The sequence below is a fragment of the Chrysemys picta genome, chromosome 11 (genome assembly GCF_011386835.1).
Source record: "Chrysemys picta bellii isolate R12L10 chromosome 11, ASM1138683v2, whole genome shotgun sequence".
Classification (NCBI taxonomy): Eukaryota; Metazoa; Chordata; order Testudines; family Emydidae; genus Chrysemys; species Chrysemys picta.
This window is the reverse complement of record NC_088801.1, coordinates 72,053,535-72,066,731: the sequence shown is the minus strand read 5'-3', so window position 1 is coordinate 72,066,731 and position 13,197 is coordinate 72,053,535. Positions and strand designations below refer to the sequence as shown.

Genomic DNA, 13,197 nt, shown 5'->3' with positions numbered 1-13,197 from the left:
CATCCCGCCCCCATCTTCCTCCGGTGATCTGGACTCTTCCCTTCCTGACTCTCAGCATCCACCCAACATTGCACCCACCCATCCACACCCCAGCCCCCACAGCCCAGCAGGCGGCTTCCCCCTTCTCTTCCCCTCTCGCCTCCCCCAGCTCACAGGCCTGGGGCTGGGAACTGAGAGGGGACGGGGAGGGGGGTCAGACAGGTGATGCCCTTTAGACCATCCCCCGGGAACAGGCCTGGGGGCTGGTCAGCACTGGGAGGGCCAGTCTCTGCCGCAGGGTCACTGTCAGGGACACAGATTCCCTCCCGGGTTGCCAACTTTCTGACCAAACGAAACCGAACCCCCTTCTCTGAGGTCCCGCCCCGCTCACTCCACCCCCATCCCTTGTCGCTTGCTCTCCCCCACCCTCACTCACTCGCTCATTTTCACTGGGCTGGAGAGGGTCTCTTTTCAACCAGGTGTATGGTTCCAAACCGGACACCTGGCCACCCTAATTCCCTCTGGCCTGAGCTGAGACCGGGCAGATTATCAGGGAAGCCGCGTTTGTACCCTCAGCATTGAGACCAGGACAGAAACAAGGGCAGAGTGTCCTGGAGAAGGTGTCGGTGAAAGTGAAGAGAAGGGACCTGTCAGTCACATTGTAAAATGAGACCTCGCCTGCCTCATAGTCCAGGAAAATCCCCACCCGCCAGGGCCTGACGCTCACAGGGAGGGGGAGCATGGGGGAGGTACAGGTCTTGTACCCTCCATCCCTCAGCCACACGACCCAGTATCCATTCCCAGGTGATGCTGTGACCAGCCCCTTCCTGCTCACGTATTCCCTACAAACCCCCTGAGCCCATCTCGTCTTGTCTCCCACCTCCACCTCCCAGTAACGCCGCCCGCCCGCAAACCCCTCAGCACCCAGGACAATGGGACACGTACCAAATCTCTCAGGGTTGTCAGGCAGATCCTGGCATGTGTCTCCGTACCTCACATGTTTTCGATCCTCAGACAGGATGAGGTGGGGATTTGCCGTGTCTGGATCCAGAGTCATGTCCACTGGGGAAAGAGTCACAGAGTCAGTGCTGGGGGCAGGGGCCGGTCACTGGGATCAAAGGGAATTTAACCTGCATCCCCGTTAATCGCTGAGTGGGGAGGGGGGCTGTTGGCTGAGGGGAGTCAGGGGAGGGGGAGCGGGGCAGGGGTGGGAAGGTGTCAGCGGGGGAGGGGAGGGGACAGGCTGATGCTGCGAGAGGGAAGGGGAGGGGCAGGTGACGGGGCAGAGGCACCTGGAGGGGCAGAGGGGGGCAGGCACAAGGGCAATGGGGGGCAAGAGGAGCAAGCACCAGGAGGACAGAGGGGGGTGAAGGGAGGGGCAGGTTCCAGGGGCTGCGGGGGATGAGGGGAGGGGTGGGCACCAGGGGAGAAGAAGGGGACAGATCCCAGGGGCACAGGGAAGCCAGGGAAAGGGATGGGCACCAGGGGGCAGAGGGGTGTGAGGGAATGGGGGCGCTCCAATGGGGCAGGGGGGATCAAGGGGTCAGACAGGTGCTAGGGGTGTGGGGGATGAGGAGTGGGGCAGGTGCCAAGACAATGGGGGGGGAGTGAATGGGCAGCACCAGGGGGACAGAGTGAGGCAGGATCCCGTGGACAGAGGGGCTGGCTAGAGCAGGGGCAGTCATCAGTGGACTGAGGAGGGCAAGAGGCGGGGCAGATGCCAGGGGGTTGGGGGGGTGAGGAGAGGAGCAAGTGCCAGGGGGGCAGAGGGTGGTGGGAAGGGGGGCACAGGGGAGGTAAGGAGGAAGAGGAGGGGCAGGCACCAGGGCCGTAGAGCATGAGTGAGGGGCAGGGCTTGTGCCAAGGGAGAAAGAGAGACATGGGATGGGTGGGCACCAGGGCCAAAGAGGGTCAGGAGAAGGGGGGAGCTGCACTGGGGCACAGAGGGGGGAGAGGGAAGGGGCTCACACCAGGGGACACAAGGGATGAACAGAGGGGCAGGCACTAGGGAGGCAGAGGGGTAGTAGACGGAGAGGCTGCATCCAGGGTAAAAGGAGGGGTGGGGGGAAGGTGCAGGTGACAAGGGGAGTAAAAGGGGGGCAAGGGGTGGGGTAGACCCCAGGGGGCAACGGGGGAGTGAGGGAAGGGGTAGTCACTAGGAGGGACGGGGGGGTTGAGCAGAGGGGCAGATGCAAGGAAGGGAGAGAGGAGAAGGGCATGCCCCAGGGGGGCAGAGGGCTGCAGGAGAAATTCACAGCTGCTGAATGTACCAAGTGCCAGGCACCAGACCGCAGGGAGGACGCGGCAGTTGGAATGGCCAATACCCCGGGCCCAGGAGCCCTGGCCCCAGAGGAGACCAAAATAGTTCAGCCAAGGGAGGCGCAAAGCAACAGGCAGATGGGGAGCAACAGTCTCAAGGCAGCCAAGCTGCAGGCAGCCAGGGTAGAAAATGAGCCAAAAGAGGAAAGTTACCCAGGAGCCAAAACGGGAAGGGCTTGAACAAGCCCTAGGCCTAGTGAAGGAGGGGCCCCAGAATGGGCTGCAGGATGTGAGTGGTGTGGCTGGGAAACTAGGGAAGGGTTTGCTGGGACTCAGGATCCTGCCACACCGGTCAGAAGGAAGAAAGTTGGAGAAGCTGGAACTGAGGGTCTGTCTGCATCTGAGCTGGGAGAGGCGATTCCCAGCTCATGTAGACGTACCTGCGCTCAGGGCCGGCTTTAGGAAGTGCGGGGCCCGATTTGAACAGTTTCGACGGGGCCCCGACAGGGATGACTAAAAAAAAAAAAAAAAACCACGTAAAAAAACCACGTGGGGCTTGTACTCACCAGGCCGCGCTCCTAGTCTTTGGCGGCGGGTCCTTCACTCACTCCGGGTCTTCGGCGGCACTGAAGGACCCGCCGCCAAAGTGCCCCCAAAGATCCGGAGCGAGTGAAGGACCTGCTGCCAAAGACCTGGAGCGCCGCTGGGTGAGTAATAATTAAAAAGGTGCCTCTAGTCAGGGAAGGGATTCTCTGCCACTTGCCCCCCACTCTGCGCAGCCCTGCCACTGGGCGCGGGGCCCTCTTAAGCGCGGGGCCCGATTCGGGGGAATTGGTGGAATTGGCCTAAAGCCGGCCCTGCCTGCGCTAGCTCTGCTCAGGCCAGCATGCTGAAGGTAGCCGTGTAGCCCGGCTAGGAAGGGCAGCTCAGGGCAGCTGGCTGAGTACGTACCAAGGGGGCTGGGGGGCGTTGTCCTCAGGCAGTGGCTGAAGCTGCCACCTGCGCTGCCCTAGCCACACGGCTATTGTTAGGAGCTGGCTCAGTTACGTCTACACGAGCTGGGCATCGCACCTCTTAGCTCAGATGTAGACGTTTCCTAAGACAGGAGAAGGAACAGCTCCTGGAACTAGTTACAGAACTAGACAGACTAAAGCTGATGGCTCAGGAGGGGGCCGAGGTGCAGGCTGAGGGCTCTGGTGAGTGCGATAAGAGAGAGAGCCCAGCAATACATCACCAGGAGGCTGCATTTACACAGGGGAGGGGAGTGATGCAGGGGGTGTCCTGGGAGGCTTTTTAGGGGAACAAGCTGATCACCCACTGAAGGGCTAGATGTCGATGGGCACAGATACAGAGGTGCTGGCTATAAGGGAAGCTGCCCTAGTGGCTGTGTCCTCTACAGGGACCCAGCAAACCCACCCACGAATGGCCTGGAGAGAGCAAGAAGAAAAGGTTGCTGCAGCCGAGGGGAGCAGGGCAGAGGGCCTCGCACAGCTGAACACCCCCAGGCCCAAAGGCTGAGCCCCGGCAGGGGCTAGAGGAGATGCGCTGACAAGGGACTGGATCTCAGCCCAAGCCATCCAGCGGAGCAGGAACTGGCCCGTCTCAGCACTGGAAGGTGACCGGGGGACAGCAGTGTTTGTTATTGCAGAAAGAGCTGACTGAGCTCCAGAACCAGCTTAAGATCGAGTGTGGAACGAAGCCCGGCTCTGAGACGCATACGAAGCAGGAGAGCCCAGAGGTCTTGTAGAAAGAGATGAAATTATGCCAGAGAGAGCAGGCGCAGCGTCTCCACAAAACAGAGCTGCTGAGCAGCGAGCTACGCCAGCCGGCTGGAGACAAGGACAGCGCTGCGGTGGGTGCAGAGGTACAGGACCATCGTGTGGAAGATGGACTGTCTGAGGTGGGGATTCCACCTGCGGGAGGGAAAAGCCACCATAAAAACACACGTCCAGGAGGAAGTTGAAATAGAAAAGGAAAAGACTGGGGACCTCTCCCCCGAGAGACCTGAAAGAGCAACACAAACCCCAACCAGACCGAGGCTAAAACGAAGTCCATCCTGTCATGTGGACAGAATTGGATCTGAAATGGGCTCCCAGAGTTCATTTACTCAAGGCTGCAGGAATAAAAGCTGTGCTCAGCAGTAATTAGAGATGCTAATAAGGAGCTATCTGAGTGAAAGACAAACGTCACTTGGGGGGGAGGGGTATGAGTGTCCTGGGGGCGGCTGTTGCAGGGACCTTGTGGCAGCCTGAGGCCAGTTACCAATTCTCGGGGAAGTCTAACCTGTATTGTACTGTGCAGCCAGGAGGTGGCGCTGTGTGTAACAGACCCCAGCCAGACCTGGCAGAGCATTACAGGGCCTTGTGATGGACACACCTGGTGTGTATCTGGCTGAGAGGGAAGCTCTGTAGACAGTGCATATCTCCCTCAGCAGGATGAGGGCAATGGTGGAAGCCGGGTGCTATTGCCTACCTCTGCTACGGCCAGAGGAGACTCTGACTTACAGAGTACAAGCTGTTCTGAACTACGCCGGGCTGAAGACTAGGGGGGATTTTGCCCACCACATGAACTACACAGGACTGTGGGGAACACAACTCCTGGTCTCTTCATTTTTTCACAATTCAGTGACAAGAATAAAAATATGGCCAAGGGCCTTGTAGGTTTCCTTGTGGCAGCCGGCCAGGAAGTGTCCCCTGGCTGCAGAACACAACCAAGTGTTAGCCACGGTCAAGCCTGCCTTTAGGAAGAGGTTGGCTTTGGGGGACCGGAGGTTATGGGGGCCGGCCCTTTATGGGGAGTCAGGGCCAAGCCTACCTATGACAGGCTCCTGTAAGGAAGAACCAGCCAATCCAGCCCCACCCTGGAAGTAATTAAATCCCTAGGTGGCTGGTTGGCAGCTAAACAGCTAATGAGCCTGATAAAGGGTTACCCAGGCTCAGCTGAAGGGATCCCAGAAACAGGAAGCCGCTGAGGAGAGGGAACCCCAGGAGAGCTCCCAGAGCAAGGAGCCTGGAAGGGGTGAGCCTAAAGAGAGGAGCTGTTAGAGAAGATATTGATAGAAACAGCAGCTGAATGAAGACGGAGCCCTGCACGTGAGGGCTGCAGGGAATAGAGGTACAGTCTGACCTGAACCCAGCTCTGGGAAGGAGGGATGGGGGCTCCTGACTCAAGGAGAGTGAGGGCCTTGAGGTAAAGCCAGAGGCTGGAGCAGAGTGAAGGAAAAGATTTTATTTTGGGGTTTAATTGAACTCAGAGTGGACCCCAGCAGGGGACTTTTGTCTCAGAGCTTTTGGACTGTGTGGAGCAGTTTAAGGAGTGCTGAAGAGGGTAAACTGAGGCTGGGCCACCCAGAGCCAGCTGAGGGGGAGTTTGGGGGTGCCACACCATGATGAGTCGGCACAAGTGCCCCCCATTTAACAGAACTGCTGCCCGTTCCCCATGCGGACAAAGCCTCCCTCTCTCCGGTCTGTCTGCGTGGGCCCAATGGAGCCTGCATCCCTGAGTGTGAACCTGGAGCAGCTGAGCACAGGGTGGTGCCTCCCACCTGACTTCTGGCCTCCCCATCCCAGCTTCCCGGCGGATCCCTCTTCCCTGCAGCCTGTGGCTGTCTGAGCCTGCTCCCCCTGCCCTCTGGCTGCCCCTGCCCTGCCCTGGAGGTCCTGAGCCCCCTGATGGCTGGATGCTGAACTGGGGTGGCCCAGGGCCCAGCACGGCACCAGCAGGGTCACTACAATACTGTCAGACCCAGCTGGACAAGCATCAGGGTGCACTGGGATCCTGGCACCACCTCAGCATTTGCGGGGCCTGCTCCACACTCCGACCGGGAGCCCTCCAGGGCCGGCAGCCCCTTGTTCTGTCTCTGCAGCGCCTGGCGCACTCGTGGGCGTGATACCAATAATAACACTCACTGCCCAGCCCCTAAGGGCTGCGTGACAGTGCAGGGCCTTCCCCATTGCACACGGAGACCCAGGAGTGCAGGGAGCCCTGGTTACTGCCCCACACATTCACCCAGTGACTCCCCCGAGCTGCTGGACCCAGGTCCCAGGGATCAGAGCGCGGGCAGTCGAGTGGCACTGACCGGTCGGGGGCTGGTGGGGTGGGTGGAAGGAAAGGGTTAATCCCAGCGTGGTGGCACTTTGCTGCATGGCCCTGCCTGGTCTCTGCCCTCTGGGTGCAGCACAGGGCATGTGTCTCTGAGCAGATCCCTGCCCCCTCGCCCGGCCATTTGCCCCAGACACAGAGAATCCAGGTGCCGAGGGAAGGAGCGGCCCCAGCAGCGCCACATTGGCCCTGGCACAGGCTGAGCCTGCGAGCGCAGAGACAGAGGCAGCGGCAGAGAGGGGGGCTCGGCCAGGCAAAGCAGCAGGGTCCCCACCTGCAGGGCAGGGGTCAGCGCTGGGACAACAGGCCGGGCTGGGTCAGGGGCTGGGAGCTCTGGCAGCGAGCGCAGGACCAGCACCAATCAGGGCCGGCTCTAGGATTTTTGCTGCCCCAAGAAAAAAAAATTTTGGCTGCACCCCGTCCCAGCCCTAGGCTCCTTGCCGCACCCCCCGCCGCCCGAGCCCTGGGCTCTCCCCTCTTTCCCCCCACCTGCACCCTCCTTCATCCACAGCCCTGGGTCACTGGTAACTCACTCCCAGGGCAGGTCATTCAGCAGGAATTTTAGATGTGCACAGAACACAGACAGGATTGGTTCCCATATGGTTACAGAACTGCAGTGAAGTGGAACAATTTTCAGCTTGTGTGATTGGAGGATATCTGGATGCAAATTATAAGACTCTCCTCCATAAATGAGGAAAAGTTGAGGTGCCTTTATTATTCTTTTGTTCCACTCTTTCTTTCTATGGGGAATTTGCCAATGCGATATCACTGTCTTCCTTTTAAACAAACAAACAAACAAACAAACAAAAGGCAATGGCTGTTGACAATAGCAATTCCAGTCCTAATAACCCCTAGGAAGCATTTCTTGCTCAATTTTATCCTACTTTTTCTATAGCAAGTTACAGTGGATCAGTATATTTGATTTGGGAAAAATGAAGTAACAGCCGCCCAAGCTGAGCTTGAGCACTCCTGAATTTTGAGGTGTTCAAATCTGGAAGGCAGGTGCTGGGGCGGGGGGGGGACGGGACTGTGGCTCCGCAGGGGAACACGCTGGTCTGAGTGGTACGATAAGGGGGTTGGAGAAGGGGTAGGCGGTTCCGGGGGAGCAATCAAGGGACAGGGAGCAGAGGCAGTTGGATGGGGCGGAGGTTCGGGGTGGCAGTCAGGGGCAGGGAGAAGGGGAGGTTAGATGGGTCAGGGGTTTGGGGGGGCAATCAGGGGACAGGCAGCAGTTGGATAGGCATGGGAGTCCCAGGGGTTTGTCACGGGACAGGTAGGAGGTGGGGTCCTGGGGGGAAGTTGGGGGGGGGGGGTCTCAGGAGGGGGCAGTTGGGGACAAGGAGAAGGGAGGCTTAGATGGGGGTGAGGTCCCGGGAGGGGGCAATCAGGGGACAAGGAGCAGCGACGCTTGCATAGGGGGTGGGGTCCTGGGGGGCAGTTGGGGCAGGGGTCACAGGAGGGGGTGATCAGGGGACAGGGAGCAGGGGGGTTGGATGGGTTGGTGTTTCTGTGGGGGGTAGTCAGAGGGGGTGGATGGGGGCAGGGTGGGGCTACCCTCCCTCCCCGTGGAGTCTCCTATTTTTTGAATGTTAAAATATGGAATCCCTACTCACAGTGCAGCTCTCCATTCACAGCAGGCTGCAGCATGAGGTCTCAGCTTCCTCACTAACTTCCCCTCTTTCCTGTTGCTAGTGGCCAAGGGAATGCTGGGAAACGTAGTTCTTTCCCTGCTCCAGGGCTGGCCCTATAGGCAGGGAGCTAACCAAGGAACTACAGCTCCCAGGGCCCCCTGTTGGCTCTCACCTCCCATGCTGGATCCCTGCCGCTCCTGCAAATGGGCTGCCCCAAGCATGTGCTTGCTTTGCTGGTGCCTAGAGCTGCCCCTGGAGACCCTGGGCCTAGCCAGCGCGTCTCCCAGGACCTATGGCCCTGCCCAGAAGGGAGCCCAGGTTGCAGGCACCACTGGGGGGTGGTGCCAGGAGCAGCTGCAGGGAGTGAATCTCTTCCAAGGGAGGGGGCTGGAGTCATTGATACAGAATTGACCACAGTTACCTGCAAATCCTTGGGCTCTTCTGAGTCCTGGAACAACCAGCAGAGAAAGAGAGGTGAGAATTCACACAGCAGAGTCACCCGGAGCGGGGATCAGGTACGTACACGGCCCCTCCCCACAGCACCCGGCTCTGCACCATCTCACAACAGACCAGGGCTCAACAGGCTCCAACTCCCCCTCGGCTTTTCTGTCCTATGTTTCCCGGCTGGGTTTCTCCCCCGTGCAGATCCCGTCACACCCGCCCAGCCCAGGGGCTGCTCCAGACAGGGGAACAGGCTCCCAGCAGCTGTCGTGCCCTGCCCTAGCACAGCGACCCAGGAGTCTCACCTCTCTCTGCAGCCAGCCCCTCTGGAAGGAGAGAGAGAGAGAGTAATTAGCCACAACCCCTGTCTCACCACTACTAGAGCCACAGCTCTTTCAAGCTGATACAATATCCCAGCACAGGCTGGCGACCAAGGCAAAAGGAGGGAGCTTCTCCTAGATATTTAGGCACCTAAAGATGCAGGTAGTCACTGAGTGGGATTTTCAAATGTGCTGAAGCAGGTTAGGCAAGTCCATAGGAGTAGGAGCTTTGGAGGTTCCCACCAGACACCTAAATAACTTTGAAAGTCTGGCCCAAGGTGCTCAAACACGAGGGCCCTGATGCTCAGCTGGTGTCAGTCAGGGAGGCGGGAATCCGGCCTTGAGTCTGTGATAACGTCTCACGTTAACCAAGAGCATCAGCCCCTGCGCTCAGATAACCAGGGAGAGAGCGGGAGGCAGCGCTGGGCACACAGATTCATGATTATGAATTATCTGCTCTCCTGAAATCTTCCCCTTTGGGCTCTGCTCTGAGCAGCCAGGGAAGCTGGGACCCCCAGGGCTCTCCCGGGATCTGGGCCCCTCTGAGCTGGGCAGTCACAGTGCTCTGAATTAAGCTCCGATCCACGAGTAATATGGGCCCAACCTGCTGGGCCAAATCCCTTCCCCTGCCCTGCTCCAATACAACGAGAGACAATCCCCCAGCAGCGCCCCTTACCCAGGTATCCCGTAACAGCCTCCTGGAGATTGTTCTCTCGCGGGAAATCCCGGATTCTCTTTTCCAGCTCAGGGAACTCGGGCGCTGGATGCGGTGACGTCGCCTTCTCTCCCCTGCAGAGACGTGTGTTTATTCCTCCCCCTCGTCAGCCCTAAGTTCCTGCCCCCCAGAGCCAGATGGGGAGCAGGTAGGAGCTGGGCCACAGGCAGGGCTAACGAGGCTATGACCTCTGCTGCCCAGGGAATTTAGTGCCTGCACCATCTGCCGGGGCCGGCCTGGGGACTGAGGGCCTCTCTCCATCCAGAGAGAAAACCCAGCCTGGGCAGGGCCAGCCCCGGCTCCCCTCACACCCGGCCAGTCCCACGTCCCCACTAGGGCCTGGAGGGGCTGATCCCAGGGTTGAGAGAGGGGCCCATTCTCCAGGCCCAGCCTCTCCTCAGCTTCTCCTCTCAGCCTCCAAGGGGCCTGTCACTACCCATGGGGTGGGGGGCTCTGGGACGGGGACTCTGCCCCACTCGGCCCTGGGCTGGGACACTCAGCTCTCTCCCCACAGGCCCCTGGGCCCCATCACACGGGACAGGCTTTGGGCCCTGACAGAGCTGGGGCCAGGTCCCAGCTGGGCCCTTGGGGTGACAGGCCCCCAGCACCATGAATAATCACCCAAGCCAGCCTGGTCCCAGGGAGGGGTCTCCAGCCAGAGCTGTAGGGCAATCCCCTCCCCTGGGTGGGTCACACAGACACAGCGGCTGCAGCCCCAGGGCAATGGGGACGGAGGGGGGCTGGATCCAGAGGGTGAGACCCTCCCATAGTTGGATAATTTTAGAATGAGTTCCCTGCAAAGCTGCACTGCAAGCCGTGACTGTTTTCTCCATACGCACAACCACCCTCCCCCCGATCCCGACACTCACCATGACTGGGGTGCTTGCGGAGCTGTGTGCCTGCCCAGAGCTAGTGATAAAGTGATTGCTACTAGCTGCAAAAGGCCCTTGTTAACAAAATGTTTCAATCATTCGCTGGAATGTAAGAACATAAGAATGGCCATAATGGGTCAGACCAAAGGTCCATCTAGCCCAGTATCCTGTCTTCCGACAGTGGCCAGTACCAGGTGCCCCAGAGGGAATGAACAGAACAGGTAATCATCAAGTGATCCATCCCCTGTAACAATCCCTCTTCTATGTATTGTCCACAGCAGCCGAGACCTCGAGGAACGCACCACGCACCCCTGCCGACCGGCTTTGGCAGATAAGGAAGAAGCCAAGACCCAGCAAAGAAGATATGTTCAGAGAGGTGCTGCAGCGCGATGAGAGACAGACTACGGAACACAAAGAGTGCTGGGAAGCCGAAAGACAGGACAGAAAAGAGAATGCAGCATTTGCTAGGCAAGCGACAGAGCGGATGATAAAAGTTATGGAGGATCAGACACAGATGCTCAAGTCTTTAATACATCTGCAGACTGAACAGATCTGGGGTCGACCTCCACTGCAGCATGTGCACATGCACAATTCTTTGCCAACCCCCCCCCCCCCCACGCCCACACATTCCTTTTCACATCACAGTGCTCCTCAGTTTCCCCATCACTCCACCCTCTCTCACAGCTTGGACAATGAGGGTTGGTGCTCCATACACTTGTGAGGTTTTAACAATAAATAAAGGGAAAGATTTCTAATGGGACAATGTTTTTATTCTGTGTTCTACAAAATCGTATAGCAATAAGTGCAGTATCGGGAACAGGCTTCTAAAGCATTTTCTCACATGGATCTTGGGCCCCAAAATTTAACATGGATGCCCCAGGGAAGCACCTCCATGGCAGACATGTGTTAGTGCCCCTCATTGTCAAAGTGGTTCCTCAAAGCCTCTCTGATGTTAATAGCCGCCCTCTGGGCTCCTCTGACAGCCCTAGCATCTGGCTGCTCAAACTGTGCAGCCAAGCGCTCTGCCTCAGTGCTCCACACCTCAGCAAACATTTCACCCTGAGATTCACACCGATTATGCAAAGCTCAGCACGTGGCTATGACCACAGGAATATTATCCTCAGTAAGGTCTACCTGCCACAGAGACACCTCCAGCGAGCTTTCAGATGGCCAAAGACACTTTCAACTATCATGCAGCACCTGCTCCACTCCTTGCTGCTGTCCAGGGGCCCTGTGTAAGGTTTCATGAGCCAGGGCTGTAAGGGGTACGCCGGGTCTCCCAGGATTTCTATGCGCATTTCCACATCCCCCACTGTGATCTTCTGGTCTGGAAAGAAAGTCCCCGCCTGCAGCTTTCTGTACAGGCCACTGTTCCTGAAGATACGAGCGTCATGCACCTTTCCAGACCAGCCTGCATTGATGTCTCTGAAACGCCCACGGTGATCCACAGACGCCTGCAACACCACAGAGAAGTATCCCTTCCTACTGATGTATTCAGAGGGAAGGTGATCTTGCGCTAAAATTGTAATGTGTGCGCCATCAATCGTCCCGCCACAGTTAGGGAAACCCATCTCTGCAAAGCCAGACACTATTTCATGTACATTTCCCAGAGTCACAGTCCTCTGCAGCAGCATGCGATTTATTGCCCTGCACACGTGGAGGAAGACAGCCCCAGCAGTGGACTTCCACACTCCAAATTGATTTGCAACTGACCGGTAGCAGTCTGGATTCCCCAGCTTCCACACAGCGATTGCAACATGCTTCTCTACTGAAAGGGCAGCTCTCATTCCGGTGTCCTTGCGCCGCAGGTCAGGGGCCAGCTCAGCACATAGCTCCAGGAAGGTTGCTTTACACATCCTAAAGTTCTGTACTCACTGGTCATCAACCCGCACCTGCATGACAATGCGATCCCACCAACCAGGGCTTGTTTCCCTAGCCCAAAAGCGACGGTCTATCGTATGCAGCTGCTCTGTGAATGCCAAAAGCATTGATAAGTTACTGCTGTCCATATCACACTCAGGCGCCTGCAATTCCTTCTCTGTCAGTACCTTTGCGAGTAACGGCACTGCCATGTGCAATGTCCTCACGACAGCTAACAGCGCATAGGAGAGAAGTGCGGGATCCATCCTCTCTCACTGCAGATGCTGTCGCGTGCTTGCAAAGACTGATAGTTGGAAAAACGGCGCAAAAGGAAGCCGGAAACCATTGGAGGGCTGGGACACAAAGCAGTGCATGATGGGACATTTTGCACATCCCAGGATGCACCTCGCTCCGTTTCCGCCTTCCCACAACACCTAGCGACAGATGGTGTCACCAGGCACTGTGGGATACACACTCACAGTGCATTGCTCATCTTGTCAACAATGGTGCCCCGAATGTGGACACGATCTGTTGACAAAGGGAGCAAAACTCCCATTGTTTTGTACATATAGTTGGATTATGTTTTCCAATGTGCATTACTTTGGAAGCATCAGGATCTGAGATAGTAAGTGCAGAGAAATATGGGGGATATATTTATTCTCTTTATAAAGCACTATCCCCACTTACGGTGCTATACAAAATCGACAAAACATGTCCCCAATCCCCACTTACGGTGCTATATACAAATATTAAATAACAAACCACTAGCCCAAAGACTGGAATAGACCTCATTAATTACATTGGGAAAAGGCATTTTTAAAAGCTACATGTCATCAGTGCCAATGTCTGTGGGAAGGGGAGGCTCAGGGAACTGGTAATGAGATACAGAGCCTTTCACCTGCAGGTGTTGGATCTGAACCTCACTCTGGTCTGTAGTGTGGCATATGGTAAATTAGTTTGGTGGGTCTCACTCTAGTTCCATGCAGACAGGTGCACCTATCACAAAAACACCACCACAG

The 13,197-nt window shown here is 57.4% G+C and overlaps 1 protein-coding gene across 1 annotated transcript; it reads right to left on the bottom strand.

Moving 5' to 3' along the window:
- Positions 1–418: 418 nt before the first annotated feature.
- LOC135974252 (E3 ubiquitin-protein ligase TRIM39-like) lies at positions 419–12,200 on the bottom strand. Its single transcript, XM_065561277.1, has 6 exons — positions 12,194–12,200; positions 10,628–10,738; positions 9,408–9,542; positions 8,717–8,737; positions 8,392–8,418; positions 419–1,041 (listed from the first exon to the last, which is right to left on the bottom strand). The coding sequence occupies exons 1-6, from the start codon at positions 12,198–12,200 to the stop codon at positions 491–493; spliced, it is 852 nt and encodes a 283-aa protein (XP_065417349.1). The 3' UTR covers positions 419–490.
- Positions 12,201–13,197: the final 997 nt, after the last annotated feature.

Excerpts from the sequence above, each read along its gene's own strand:
- LOC135974252 (XM_065561277.1), bottom strand. Across the intron at positions 8,738-9,407 it reads GGCTGTTACGGGATACCTGG|AGGGGCTGGCTGCAGAGAGA; the intron begins GTAAGGGGCGCT and ends CTCTCCTTCCAG. Across the intron at positions 1,042-8,391 it reads AAGAGCCCAAGGATTTGCAG|TGGACATGACTCTGGATCCA; the intron begins GTAACTGTGGTC and ends CTCTTTCCCCAG.